The sequence below is a fragment of the Vanellus vanellus genome, assembly GCF_965231255.1.
Source record: "Vanellus vanellus genome assembly, chromosome: 3".
In the NCBI taxonomy this organism is placed as follows: domain Eukaryota; kingdom Metazoa; phylum Chordata; class Aves; order Charadriiformes; family Charadriidae; genus Vanellus; species Vanellus vanellus.
In genome coordinates, this window is record NC_138907.1 from 108,579,646 (window position 1) to 108,595,472 (window position 15,827).

Below are 15,827 nucleotides of genomic sequence, written 5' to 3' on the forward strand. Positions count from 1 at the left end.
TCTTATCATTGTTAGGGGCTTCTTATTCCTACTGCCTGTTGGATGACTTTAACAGCTTGTCTTTTTAATATTGGTTATAATGAACGAACTTGGATTTGATTCCACTGCTTTAGAGCTTTTCGTCTTGAGTTGAAAGGCATTAAGAAGGACCTTAGTTCTGCAAGTTCCCCAGCGTGGTTAAACACTTCTACTCTAGGAGCCTACCGTAGGGACGTGCTGCAGCAGGTCATGCATTTCTTACATTTTCTAATATATGTATATAGAGAGAGTTACAGTCAGTTAAGCACGCATAGCTCCTTGCTGCCAGTGTTTAGCTCTTTGTCAGTATAATTTGATTCCGTGCAAATTCACAAGGCTGCTTTTGAAAGCCAAACAACTGCATGTTATCGCCATACATGTACAAATTCAGAAAGTTTTCTAATACATACAATGAGCTGCAAAGCTGATGGAACTGAGGGAAATCTGCACAAAGCCATGAGAGTGGGTTTCTGGGGCGCGACTACACGTACAGGTGAAGGCAACTGAGAGTATGCTCTGCCTGCGGTCCCAGCTGAGCAGACACAAGTTAGCTCTGACCTTGCATGGTGCTCTGCTTGCGCTAAAAAGCATTGCTGGGAGGCAACTTACCCGAGCTCGGGCAGAGCACTGTGCTAACGAAGCTATAAGGATTTCAGCTGAGCGCTGGCTTATGTCCAACTCGTCGAGAGCACATGCAGAGCTCACTCCTATCTGTCTACACTTTCCTCTGTAGACCTGTCCTTACTTTCCACATTGGATGACAACCGTTAACATCTACTACGGAGTGTACAGTGTGGTTTTGTGTGTGTGTAGGCTAAAATATGCATTGACAAGAGGGCAAAAAACGATGCCAGAGAAGTGGAAAAAATGCCAAAGAACACAAGGTTTCGAATTCTCAAAATGAGCTTTATCCCTTTCTATATTGGCATAGACAGTGGACTGTGGGAAGACCTGATACAACTGAAATGCTGACGGGAAGGCTGGAGGTTTGTGCAGCAGCAGCAGGCAGAAGGGGAAAAGGTTCTTGACCACGGGTGAGCAAATTTTAGGAAACTGCTGGCACAATCAAGCAGTTGCATATCTCAAGTTTTATGCTGGACCTAAAGTTTCAATCTGCTTATGGAAATACAGCCCATTAATTGATAGAAGTAACTTTGACAAGTGATGTGGCTACACGAAGCGATCTTCAGGTATCTCTTACTTTGACTACAGGTGTTTATACAGCAGTCAATTGAAGCTGTCAGTATTGCAGGGGCTTGGGTTTCTCACAATTAATTGATTCTGAGCTACTTCCACAATATATTATAGCAGGCAAAATACTTTCTTCACCTTTGAAACTGGGAACACATCCTCCTCTCATTTTGCGTTCAGTTTGTTTGTATGAGAGAGCAACCCTGTATGCAAATGCAAAACAACTTTCATAGGTGCTTGTTAGAGTCAGTGATGCTCCAATATTTACCCTAAAACCTGTTTTTTATATTACAGACCGAAGTGAAGCGTCTGACAGCAATGAAGGCCCAGTTCAGTATGGCGTGCTGCTGCTGCCTCACGCTAACTTAAGTAGGAGCTAACATTTTACAGCTTTTCTCGCTCACTGAGCACTGCCACTCGAATAGATCTCTTTTTTCATGTGAGATGCTGACTCTCTGCAAATATAGTGGCAGCTGATCAGCATATCTCTCAATTTCATTTAGTACTGATCTGTTAGTATCTTAAGATAACTGACATACGTAATTATTGTGTTCACTTGCTTAAAGTCTGAAATTTCTCTCCCCACATTTCACCCTAAAACTAATGAATGTTCACTCGCATCTATTCTGAAAACATGATTACCTGTTGCTTGTATGAGACACAGTTATTTGCAGATTTTTCTTTCTCCCTCTCACCTTCATGTGCTTTTGCCCCTTTCATACTTTTGGACTTGCATGTTAAATTTGAACAAATTTACTAGAAGGTCTAATAAAGACTAAAAATACTTTCTTCAAAGTCTTAAGCAAAAAGGCAGCTGAGTAAAGGAGAGTCTTATGAATGCTTCAACTAAGAAAAAGGCTGCAAAATGACTTTTCACTTTATTAAGTATAAAATATTCTACATTGAAGGGAAGTTCCTGTTGTAGGAAAAACTTTTGCTGGCACTTACAATCATATGGGATGCAAATCCATATCAAACAAGACTGTTGCTACTTCTGGTGTTCACGGAACTTCCGCTACTTTCCCATTGCATATTACCCGCCTGTGAAGTCTTATTGAAATCTAGATTGCACAACGATTTTCTAAAGGTTTATCAGCATTTTGTTATGTTCAATACAATTTTACTGTTGCAAATAAAGGGGACTGTTGACTTTGATCCTCTTAATGACTACGATGTAACTCCCTACGTGTTGGAAATGTAAATTGTTTGTCTTCAGGAGAGTGTATGAATTCGAAACTGAGGCCTCTGAATTTTTGTGAAGTTTGACTCTGCTGGGATGTTCTGCTAGGCATCAGTAGCTATTGGGTAAGAACAGGTAAGTATTAGACTTAGTGTGGAATCTCTAGTGTAGGAAGTAAAGAACAGGTTACTCAAGCATCTGTCAGGATTGGCTTAGGATGAGCTGGGAAGTAGGAAGGGAAGAAGCCTGGTGGACAAAATAACGTTTTAAGGTCTCTTGTAGCTCTATTTTCTCAAATCGTATTAATTATTTTAATGATGGTATGTGTCACTGCCAGTCATTCTACCCTTTTTGTAAATCTGCTGCACCAAGGTGTGAAACGCATCCTTTCAATTTCATGGTAAAATCATCACCTGAGGGTTTTTTTCCAAGAATACGCAGTGGTCCCAGGCAGTGCCTAATCTGATTTCTAAGAATATGCAATGGCACTAGTCTAAGAACTGAAAGCTGGAACTGAGACCACTGAAGTAAGGCTTCTGTACTCATTTCACATCAAAACTTGATGTGACATTCCTACCTAAATCTTTGAATCTCAATACATGTTTTATGCCTGTGACAGTGTTATCATGGCTTTATTAAAAATTGAGAAAGGTATTGACAACTACAGCTTTTACCTATTATACACACAGCAGCCAAATTGCTTCACATTTTTAAAAATCTCAGCTAAATCAGTCTCTACGTGAAGAGCAACTACACCATTGTATTAAGCTAAAGAAGACATAAGGCAGATTGGAAGCTGCCAGATTCAAAACTTAGGACCTGATTCCTCCAACATATATACATATCATTTTCCTGCCATTGATTATTATTCTTGCTTTACATTCTTGCAGATTTTGTCCTCATTACCCTACAGTGATATTTGGTCACAGCAGAAAACTGTGTAAAACATAAGTGAAATCCTGTAAAGGCTGAATAATGACTCCAGAACCCTGAACACAGGCATAAAATAGAATTGAGGATTCAATCTCAATTTGGCTAAGGTTTAGAAGTCAATGAAAAACCAAGTTGGAAGAGGCAGATCCTGCCTTCTATTTATGAGTATACATGAGGACGAGGAAGACAATGGACATGGCGCTCTTCTCCACAAGCAGCAGACAAAGAAGTAACAATGAATGGTTTACTCTGTTTCCATCCAGATCAATTCCATGATTATGACCATGGGACTAAAGGCTGATAAATGGTGCGAACTGTGGTAAATCTCATTGTTGGTGTCCGTGCTCAAATCATGTGAAGAAAGAAGCACCAGAAGCTAGGTTGGACACCGGAAAATGCCAGGGAAATAATTCAATTAATTTCCTTCCTTTGCTTTTTCCATCCAGTTTTAGAACTGCTGAATAATGAGGTTTTAAATAATAGTGCAATGTTAGGTTTCTCTTCCCCACCCCCAACCCCCGATTATGTTGAACCTAAAAGGAATTAAGCTGGACCGTGGAACCACTACTGCTGCCAAGGGCTGCACTTAGTGTACCACATGATGAAGTGAAGTGTAACAGTTTTTCCCTTCCCTATTTAAATTTCCTCTGTAAGACAGACCTGGCAAAAGCCATGTTCATCTAGACCCCTTCACCTCGTAACTTATGTTAATGACCATGACATCACACAATATTTTAACTGCTGTTAGAAAGGCATAGCCTTATCAAGGGGAAATACAAAGCCGACCATGGCAGGTCACGCTTTTGCCATTATTTTAAAGAATATATTTTGCTATGCTTTTTTTTTTTTTTTTTTAATGCTGGTAACTGATGTGGAAATTGCATAATGGATATTGTTTTCTGATTTTATAAATGGCAAATCACAGATAGAAATCTTACTATGTAAGAAACATAAAAGGGAACAATATATTTCCTATACTTCTTTTAATCAGTCGTGTAGAAAAAGCAGCTGAATTTAGGGCTTCATAAAACTGTTACCTGAGTTCTGAGTTTAATCATATCAGCTTCCATCTGGGAGTTGGATTCATTTAGTTCTTTGATTTCTTCATCTAACTGTTTAATTTCTTCATCATTTTCTATACCTGTGTGATATAAAAATAAAAGGGGTGTTAAAATAATTAAGCTTTAAATCAGAGTTCAGTGAATTAATTATTTCCATATTTGAAAATAAATTTATTTCAAGTAAAAGTATTAAAGTAAAAAAGAAAAAGGAAGCTTTCTTCAAACTTTTCCTTTGAAGTTAAATAATATATTTTCCACTACTTTTCTTTTAAAAATTGCAGTAATTTTCCAGCAAGAGTGTTGAAAAAGCCTAGAGGATCAATAAGACACACCTTTTTCTTTATATGTACTGATTTAACTTTGTATTATAAGAAATGCACCTGCAGCAATAAATTCTGCCCCACTGTCATATGTAACTTATTTGAAAGACTGTGTCCACTTATAGATCTTCAGAAGGAAAAGAAAATATCTTAACATGTTAATCTCTTCATACTACAGCATTGTCATTTGTAACTAATTCAGATGTTTTTTCAGAACACCATGAAATTTTGTTGATGTACTGGGGTATATTGTGATTTTGCTGTTGCTTTTAATAATTTCATGGTTCAGAAGGTTGTTATTAACTAATGATATATAGAATAATTTGCAAAATGGCAGTGCTTTCTGAGGCTTTATGACATAAATATTTAGAGAACAGAATTCTAAAGGCAGCTGCATTTTCCAGGATTCAGACATGAATAAACCATAAAGGTTTTATTTATTTATTTATTATTTTAATTACTATAACAAAGCATAAATTAGTCCTGGGAAGAGATAGACCTGTTTCCTCTCAAGTCAAAGTCTGAACTCCTAAAGCAAGAGAAACTGTTGTTCCCACTCTCTTGTCTTACTCTAGCGTGAATCTTGCATACCTTTCCCCACAGTGCTTAACTCTTATAGGAAGGATGCCATGTGTCCCCCTAACTATCCAAAATGTCCATATACCCGTCATTAAGGCACTCTTCCCAGGCGCTGCAGATACAGTTTTCTATAATTCCCGGGTTGCAGAGAAAATGACGTCCAGACCTTCCACTGCCTGGTTACTAGCTATCGAACAAAGACAGCCAACGCTTTCTGCAGCTGTGCTGGCAACGTGGCTTCAAGTGCCCCCTGCACTGTGCTGAAATGCTTTGTGGCTCTCAAACACAGTCAACACCAGCAGTTAAGAAGGCACGCACAGTCACAGACTAAGTGACTACACAAAATTTTCCAAGAAAACTCAGGACTGAGGCACCTCCCAGACAAGCCTTTTGTGCATTACTTATTTGAACCGAAGCACCTCCATTTTGCTTCTAGTGCACTTCAACTGTCATGGTACTATCTTAATTTTCATCCAAGTTACTTTCCTCATCTTCCCTGCAACTCAGTTCCTAGGAAGGATTGCAGATTATTGGAGATGAAATGCCACAAGGCCGTCTACATCTGCCAGAGGTTACAGAGCCACAGCTCCAAATGAATTCAAGGGAGCTCATGAGGACTTGACACTCTGGAAATCAAACCTTTTCCTCTTCTGAATCCTGCAACATTATAAAACCAACTATCCACCTTTGATGAATGAGATGTGAACCAGAAAATTATAATGGTATATTCTACTTTGAAATATTTTACTGGTTTAGATTTATGTTGACATAACACAGACCAGTCTGACCACTCCACTGCTGGCTCAGATTTCCACAGCAGAAAACCCAGTTTCACGTCTACTGACAGTGAATTCACTATTTATACAAAGAAGATTTACACACGTAGGGAAAAGAGCCAATAGAGTAATGACAATTTTAGTTTACAAAGAAGTAATATTTAAAAAGGTAATGATTAAAAATTTACCATTACTGGCCCGCTGCTTTATTGTTAGCATTTGTTCTCCAGACAGCTTTGCTTTCTTCATTGCTGAAGTAGCTCTGGGGCATCCTGATAAACTGTGAACAGTAAGGAGCCTGTTAATTTTGATAGGTCACTGAAAATAAATCTATAATCCAAACCTGTAATAAAACCAGTATCAGAGATGAAGTTTATCTTCACTGCCTAGCAATGAAAGAGTGTGTTAAGTCTGAAAAAAAGGGACTTACCAGTAGTGATTTAATGGTTGCATTCGTTCTTCCAAATTCTTTTTGTATAGACAGCTAATACAAAAGTCTGGGAACAACAGTCCAATTTTCTAAATTTCTCTTCTTAAATGGTTTTCTTTTAAACGCAGTTGCTACATACTCGCCTTCTAATTTACATGCCCCTGCTCTGACCTTCCACCCTTTTTAATTTGTATGTTCAAACATGGAACTGAATGTTGAGAAGGGGACATGAGCTACCTCTCACATCCAAATGACTAACTCTTATAAACTATGCCTTTCTTTGTGAGTATCACCTACTGAGCTGGCGAAATTGCCCTTTTCTAATTTGTTTCTTAAAAATGCAGTAACTATATGTTGTTTCTTTGTTAAAGCCCAGGAAAAGTCATTCTCATGAAAAAGACCTTGCCTTGATGAGGGATATATATCTCTTATAATGTCTATTTGTTACACTTATGGATGTAGACTCAGTTATCTCGTGTCTCCCATGTTGCCAAAATATTAAGCTTTTTAATTACATCGTACAAAACAGTTTGATAGCAAATGCAGTCGTAGCATGTTTTATTGTAAAAATAAAAATAATGATCAGACAGTGCTCACTATTTTATAAGTAATTGTATACACCGAGCGATCCCCCTTTTCAAAATAACATCTTTAATGTAGTTGCACTGTCACAGGTAAGAAAAAATACATATTCAAACTAATTTAACAACGGAAAACTATAGTCTTATTCTGAGCAAGCTTTAGCAGCGAGGGAAATTTAGAAACTCACTAAACAATTCCTTATTGCTTCAACATTTAAGGTTTCATAGCCACTGAAACTGAGTAACATCACATACTTCTCACTGAGTACAGTCACATTTATATTTCCTCTTCAGTTCCAAAGGAAGACTCTTTTTTTACAATTTTTAATTGTGCAAATCAAATTCAAAGCTAGTACTCAAATACTCTCTCTGTAATGTTAAACAAGTTTCTGAGGAATATGGTATCTTTGATTAAAAGCATTTATTTAAGACCCAACTTCCTACTCAATAAAGTCCTCTAACTTAAGTATAACGTTTAATTATTGAAAATGTTTCTCTGAAAACCCTGGGCTACTATTATCAAGTGCAGTCATCCCAAAAAAGGAAACTTTTCCCAGAAAAATGTCTAAAAGAAAATGTCTCAGCAAATTGCTGAGAAAATTTTCTCAGCAAAAGAAACAGTGTTCACCATTGTATGCAGCTCTGTTATGGAGAAGATATATAATAAACCAATACTAGTAGCATCAATAAATAGCCTGAGCTAGTAGCTTGTCACTGTAGCCTAAGTGGTAGGAGGCCAGATTACTGTTCCAAGCTCTGCTATGGACTCACTGTGTGACCGTAAACAACTGTCCTCTTGAAGTGTCAAGGGGAGCCTTGCAGAAGATTAAGGAGGAGAGGAGAGGATTAGCCATTTTGGGGAAAAAATTATTGGCACAGGGAAAGGAATGAAAGATAACGGTATATGCAACGTTTCTGCATCATTTGACTTCATTTTTGTATCCTTTCAATTGACTTGATATATTTCCTCATGTTTTGTCCTCTTTCTTCAGGAGTTAGCGTCACTGGGCATTATAACAACTGTGTTAGCTTACTCTCATCTTGGTCTGCAGCCTTTTCCTCTCTAAAAGTCTTGACTGATGACAACCTAGGGAATCCCTCAAAATAAAATTATTCCTCAAACGGCCCCTAAGTACAGCATTCAAACCCTAAACAGACCAACGCGAAACCTGGATGGTAGAACCGTGCACCTGAAAGTGCAGAAGAATAATGAAATAAAAAAAGTATGTTCACAAGTGTTAGAAATCCACTGTGAGACTCAGTGTGCCTACATCCAAACTTTGGTGCCAAAACCTCAATCTTATTCCCAGGCCACGATTATGTACATTTAGTGTTCAGGACTGCCTAAACCTGTAGATATGTCCTCAGCTTGTCCAAAAGGTTACCTCTCTACTAGTATATCCAGTGTGCTCCAAATCACGCTCTCGCCCTGAGGCCCCAGGTACGACGTCCCATATTTGCCCTACTAAGCTTTCCTGCTCTACCAAACAGGGTGGCCACATTCTAACTGCCTAATAGCAACTGTGTCTGGCCCCTGCTATCTCCACTGGAAAGATATCTATTGCAAGGGTAGGCGCTTATATATCACATACCTCTGCTGCACTTCAGGCATACTGGGACCAGATGTCCTCTGCCTAAACTGGAAACAGGAAGATGTGGGTCCTGTGCTCTATTCTTGCTGCAGGAACTGTTGGAGAGTTGTTCTGCACTCATTATCTGCCTTCTTCCGGAGGCACCCACATGAGTCATGAGTTACTGAGGGGAAAGGCAAAGGGCTGCCTATTTTGGGGCTTACTGGTGAGGATGCAGAGGGCTTCACATCCTGTAGCCAGATTAGTTTTGTTCTTACCCGCTGGTGATCTAATACAATATGCACAGACAGAGGAGGGCTTCGACCAAAATGGCTTGCTTGCTGTGCAACTGCATGCCCAAATCACAAACTTCCTCGTTTTGCGTTCCTGATCCTTACTCTCGTGGCTTTAACATATGCATCATGTACCGCTATGACTACCTTTAGCTTGTTATGTGTCTGTCCTTAGAAGAGGCCATGAACGAACAGAAGGTCCCAACTTTTCCTGTGGGTTTATGCAATTTAATTCAAAACTCCCAGAGGTACCAAATTCAACACAGGGCAAGACCATGCCATCAAGTTCCTCTGCAGGTCTTTACCAGCAAATCTGTCTCTCCATTAATTGCATATTTTACTGTAAGTGGATTAGCTGACTTTCCTGAGCCAGGCACCCACAGTTTCAATGAACCAGATACTAAGTAACCTAGATTAGAGGGTTGAGTTCTACTACAGTTTATTTAACTTGGCTAAATTCTTCAGAAATGAATAAGATAAAGATAACAATATGCATCCTCTTTGCCCAGCTCTGTTCTTAATTAGGTTACCTAAAAATACTTTAAATAATTTAAAAAGTAAATTAGGACTTTCAGGATAAGTTTCTACTCTGCAAGGAAATTCCACCTCTTCCTTTCTATCTTCCTGACTATGTTTACTTCTCCTGAAGGTAACTGCTCTTTCTTTAAGTTGAGAACCACCAAAAGAAGGTAGGACATATGGGAGGGTAACACATGAAAAACGGGGCTAAGTCAGCATCACACCAGAAGTGTGCTGTTGTACAAAGGCTGAACCTCACAGAGGTGTAAAGTTAGCCAAAAAGCTTGAATTGAGATCCCAGTGAGACTGGGAGTGGCCCAAGATTTCTAGAAGACTTGGGGGGTAGAATGAGGCAGAAGACAAAAAGGAGTAGGTATGATTTTATTTGTCTCAAATATCTTGAGATTTTGTTTGCCTTTCCATGACTGGCAAACAAAAAAGTACAAGTGAAACCCATTTCAGTGCTTTAAGAGTTAAGCAAAATATGCTTTAAACATCTCAAAAGTCAAAAAAGACCAAGAGAAATGTGGTAGCTAGTAGTTTTGGTAAGGATAGTACTTATCCTCACATCAAGTTTACAGCCTTTACAGTTGATGCCTGTTTTCTGTTACAAGTGGAATTAGTGAGTGATCCTGCTTTGGTTTATTTTTATTATTTTAACAAACCTTACACTGACTTTTACACAAACATGGAATTCTGCAGCTTATTCATTCCTGCAAAGAGCTAGTAAAATTAATCACAGTTATCTCACTTGCTACTGCCATTATTCTCATACACATGAGAAATCATGCAAAAGAAAATATAAACACAGTTGAGTATTCTTTCCATAATAAAAAATGAATAAGGCTTTCTAACAACATTGCTGGGGGTACTTCTGTAATAAATACTGTGTAAAAATACTGAGCCATCATTTACCTCTGTCAGATGGTGGAAGCCACAGGACTTGTAGCTCCAGCATTTTGCTGGGGCTGTGAGAAGCACCAATGCCCAACTCCTGGCTCCCTCCGAGTTCCTGATTCAGCAGGAGCCATGAGCTACTGCTGCCACAGAGACAAGGCATCAACAACCAGCTGCTCATCAGCACCTTGTCTTGTTAAGACACAATGTGTCTTGGCTCTTGCTTAATTTCTACTGTTGTGCTTAATCTTTAATTTGAGAAAGAAAAGTATGGCCTGGCACATCATCCTGGAAAGCCAACTTCTGCCATAACTTACAAAATACGATAAAAAATGAATTAAACTGTTAGATTAAAGTGATTAGGGTCAGAACCTGCAAACTTCCTGTAAGGCATGTGCTAAAATTTGAGGAGGTCTCAATTTTTGCTGGTTGACTGGAGGCTTCTGACATCATAACACATCATTTATATTGGAAACATGCTTTTGTTGGGCATGGATGCTAAATGGAAAGGTGCATGGCTGGGACCTATCATGCAGCTTTGCTTTGCAGGGCATGGCACTGTCTATGCAACAGACATTTCTACACACTATACACCTGTAGGACTGACAGGTAGAGGGGGTGACTGGGTTTTTACACCATGCAAATCCAACCTGCATTAATCAGGCTTGTTTTCACAGGAAGACTTCATAAATGGACACATGCGGAGGTAAAGTGCTAGTAGCTGTATAAACTCTACAAAACAAGGTCCATCCATATAGAATCATAGAATCATAGAATTGCTGCGGTTGGAAGGGACCTTTAAGATCATCAAGTCCAACCATTAACCTACCTTGACAAAACCACTTCTAAACCATGTCCCTAAGTACCATATCTACCCTTTTTTAAACACCTCCAGGGATGGTGAATCCACCACCTCCCTGGGCAGCCTATTCCAATGTTAAATAACCCTTTCAGTGAAAAAAAAATTTCCTAATATCCAATCTAAACCTTCTCTGACATAACTTGAACCCATTTCCTCTCGTTCTATCACTTGTCACCAGGGAGAAGAGGTCAGCCCCCACCTCTCTACAACCTCCTTTCAGGTAGTTGTAGAGGGTGATAAGGTCTCCCCTCAGCCTCCTCTTCTCCAGGCTAAACAACCCCATTTCCCTCAGTCGTTCCTCATAAGACTTGTCCTCCAGACCCCTCACCAGCTTTGTAGCCCTTCTCTGGACACACTCCAACACTTCAATACCCTTCTTGTAGTGAGGGGCCCAAAACTGAATGCAGTACTTGAGATGGGGCCTCACCAGTGCCAAGTACAGGGGGATGATCACTTCCCTAGTCCTGCTCACCGCACTATTGCTGATACAGGGTAGGATGCTGTTGGCCTTCTTGGCCACCTGGGCACACTGCTGGCTTGTATTTAGCTGACTGTCCACCAACACCCCCAGGTCCTTTTCTGCCGGGCAGCTTTCGAGCCACTCCACCTCAGTCCTGTAGCACTGCATGGGGTTGTTGTGACCCAAGTGCAGGACCCGGCACTTGGCCTTGTTGAACCTCATACCGTTGGCCTCAGCCCATCTGTCCAGCCTGTCCAGATCCCTCTGCAGAGCCATCCTACCCTCAAGCAGATCAAAACGTCCGCCTAGCTTAGTGTCATCTGCGAACTTAATGAGGGTGCATTCGATCCCCTCAGCCAGATCATTGATAAAGATATTAAAGAGAACTGGCCCCAGCACCGAGCCCTGGGGAACGCCACTTGTGACCGGACACCAACTGGATTTAACTCCATTCACCACCACTCTCTGGACATGGCCATCCAGCCAGTTTTTACCCAGCAAAGAGTACACCTGTCCAGGCCATGAGCAGCCAGTTTCTCCAGGAGAATGCTGTGGGAAATGGAGTCAAAAGCTTTGCAAAAAACCAGGTAGATAACATCCGCAGCTTTTCCCTCATCCACTAAGCAGGTCACCTTATATAGAAGGAGATCGGGTCTGTCAGGCATGACCTGCCTTTCACAAAGCCATGCTGACTAAGCCTGATCACTCTGTTCTCTTGCATGTGCCGTGTAATGGCACTGAGGATGATCTGTTCCATGACCTTCCCAGGTACTGAGGTCAGACTGACCGGCCTGTAGTTCCCTGGATCCTCCTTCCAGCCCTTCTTGTGGATGGGTGTCACATTTGCCAACCTCCAGTCAGCTGGGACCTCCCCAGTTATCCAGGACTGCTCATAAATGATGCAAAGTGGCCTGGTGAGCACGTCCGCCAGCTCCTTCAGTACCCTTGGGTGGATCCCATCCGGCCCCATAGATTTGTGCACCTCCAGGTGCTGAAGCAGGTCCCTCACCATTTCCCTTTGGATTACAGGGGCTTCATTCTGCTCCCCATCCCGGTCTTCTAGCTCAGGGGTCTGGGTACTCAGGGATATGTACAGCTACATCTTACCCTAACTGCCCTGAAGAGTCGTGACTAATGGAAACCCAGTCACCTGGAAGGTATGAAGAAAGACTGTATGCACAAATTAGGATAAAGACTATATAGTGATTGCATCTGTTAGATTTGAACACAACCTGAAGAATGAATTTTCTTCCTTGTTTAGGACTGTGGTTCCATTACTGCAACCTATGCCTTGCCATATAATCAGTGGGTTTAGAAAATAATGTGAAATTGATCCCAAAATAAAAGGAAAATTCATGGGGGAAAAAAGTTTGAAAGGGACATCTAGCTAGTGATTAGTGCATATTTACTGAGAAATTTAGTTTAAAAACAAATAAATGTGGTCTAAAATCCTGAACAGCTTCAAGAATGTAATTGCACTGTCTTTAGGGATGCAAACAAGAGAGGCCATCAGAGTGGAGGATCATTGATCAAGTGAAGCAATTGTCTGGGTGACTGATTTTAGTTATCTGGGTTCCAGCTGTGCTCTGTTAAATACATTTTTTGCCTCAGCAGACAGATGCAGCAGACAGATCCTCTTGAAGCTGGAGGAATTGTACTTGGCTTGTCAAGTGAAGAAAATATTTTCCAAACAGAGAAGTAGGGATGTGGGAAAGGAGAAGACAAAGGTCAAATAAAATGCAACTTTTATATTTGGTGTGTGAAGTGCTGAACTTTACAAAGAAACAACAGGATGCAAAGAAACCAGAGCCTCAACCTGGAGTACCCAAAAAGCATCCTGAGGGCTAACTTTATAAACACTGTAAGATACTTATAGATTCACTACCACAGTGATTTTTCAAAAAGTTAAGAAAATGAAACACTTTTCCTGTTTATTAAAAATAACATTGTCCACAGACTAGAGAAATGTCACATTCAAGGGACCTCTTCTAACTAGAGACAGATCCAAACCAAGCCCTAGATGTAAAACCCTTTTGAAATTCAGGGAAATACAGATCACAGTGAAAATTAGTGTTTTATTTTGTTAATGGATGAAACCTTACTTTTATGACTAAGCTCCTGAGCTATTTGGTAATGTTTGAAGTTCAAGTTAAGAGATCAAATTCAGTGATCAAAGTGGCCCTTTTCTTGGTTTAATATTAAATCCATGAACCACTCATTTTTTTTTCTATGTTGAAGGGTATGAGCTTTAGCCATTTCTTTATTCCCATGAGTAAATTCTGCTACACACCTTAAAGGATGAAATACTCTATGCATAACTCCAGCAGAGATAAAAGGAACCCTCCCTAGCCCAGCACTCATTTTTATTTACATTTAAGGGTGACTGGCTTTTCCCCAGCTTCTTACTGAGCTCTGAAGTAAAGGGAGTCCAGGAGAGAGGTTTTGCAAACAAGCTAGTTTTATTTGCATGGAGATCGCTGCAACTCACAGAGGAATCTCTCCTCCTCCCCACTGGCCACACAACCCCAACTGCCTTTGTGCTGTGTTGGAAAAAATCATCCATTCAGCTCAATTTCAGAATTCCTCACTGGAAAAGAATAGTTCCAATTAATGTGGAATCTAAGTTAAAAAGACTAAAGGCTTGATGTAACGTGGAAAGCGGCAGCTACTAATACAAGTTGCTTTCCAAAGCTGTAAAGGAAAGTAGCTGAGATTTACTTTAAGACATCTTTGCATTGGTTCCAGAACTAAGAAAAATTAAAACACTACTCAAGTGGCCATAAAAGAAATATAGACGTTATGATTAAAACAAAATGTAACCGTTTCAAAATTATTTTAATGATATCTGATCATTTTTGCAGAAAGACTTTCAGAAAAGAACTACTTTCTTATTTCAGAGTAGCATTAAAACCTGGTCAGTCAAGCACCAAATGGACAACGATACCAAGTGAATGGTCATGAAACCCGGATGATGACAGGGTATTTATTTTTTTTATTGGAGATTTAAAAGGTGAAACGGCGTTACAGCTTAATTATACCCATCCCTCGTAACAAAAGAATAAAACAAGCATCAGGTAAGAAAAACAAAAATAGAAATTATGCAGAATTGTACACATGGCCAAGCTGAGAGGAAAGGCTCTGAGAGCAGACTCAATTGGAAAGGAATCCCCCTGAGGCATAAATATACACCAGAAAAAGGATTAATGAATCTTGAAATGCTGGAACTGTAAGAGCACTGCCAAAGTCGTCCTTCAGCTGGGCACATTAGTCCTGTGGCAAATTTACATCATATTTTGTTAATTAAAGTTCCTTAGTCAGCAGAGAGGCTCTGTGGGTGGGCTTCTCACATGTGCTAATGAGCTTTGACCTGTATCATCCCTGAACAGGGAAAGAGGTTTGGCTCCTGCCCAATGATGCAACAACTGTTCAGAAATCTCTCATTTATTCTTTGGTGAGTGGGAAGCACTGCAGCACTTTACACGATTTACAGGTGGTCCTAGCACTAACTTATGGGGAAGGAGTGTACACTTAATGGGCCACCACTGAGTGTCCCGGGAGCCGTGGGCTGGCTATTGCAAAGTTTATCAGCCTCTCTCCTGTCCTGTGACTACACATAACAGGACAGGTGACCTGAAGACCAGTGGATTTACTGGTCACTCGAATAGGGCATGTATTGTACTCGGCTTAGTGCTCTTAGGCAGCTCAAAATTTCAAGGGATCTATTTAGTGGCCAAGCCCGGCTCGCTTAGGCACTTAAAACGAAGCAGTTTCTTTAGGCACTTGTATAGACAGCAGAGAGAAAAAGGTACTTCAAGAGGAAAATTTGCCCATCTGAAATCTAAAAAGCCATCCAGTCATCTCTGCTTTTTTTTATGGGCTATGCCTGGAATGAGGACAAACAGGCTTATAACCAGAGAGCTTCTGCTAAGTGCCTGAAATCAAGGAGATGTCACATTGCAAGCACCTCTACAAATTACTGTCTGCTGTCATTTGTCAGGTCTGCTCAGCAAAACGATTTTTCTTGTTTATATTGTGCAGTCGGCTTTTCCTAATATGAATTTCATATTATTTTCTCCTTGACTTTCCCAAGGTAAGTAAACCTCTTAAGTCCTTTTAGATTAGCTCTCTGTTAGGAGCCTTCTAGTTTAATAGACTG

General features: G+C 40.2%; 1 protein-coding gene across 3 annotated transcripts in view; it reads right to left on the reverse strand.

The window, feature by feature from the left end:
• The window catches only part of MYT1L (myelin transcription factor 1 like), a gene marked incomplete at both ends in the record, with an annotated part of 130,567 nt that overhangs the window by 757 nt on the left and 113,983 nt on the right, over window positions 1-15,827 (reverse strand). For 2 of the 3 annotated variants that reach the window (XM_082481155.1, XM_082481154.1), the window contains 2 exons: window positions 4,360-4,463; window positions 6,247-6,338. In XM_082481155.1, the coding sequence (XP_082337281.1) occupies window positions 4,360-4,463; window positions 6,247-6,338 (196 nt within the window). Of the gene's footprint in view, window positions 1-4,353; window positions 4,464-6,246; window positions 6,339-15,827 lie in introns of all 3 variants that reach the window. The other variant, XM_082481156.1, reaches the window with a different exon arrangement.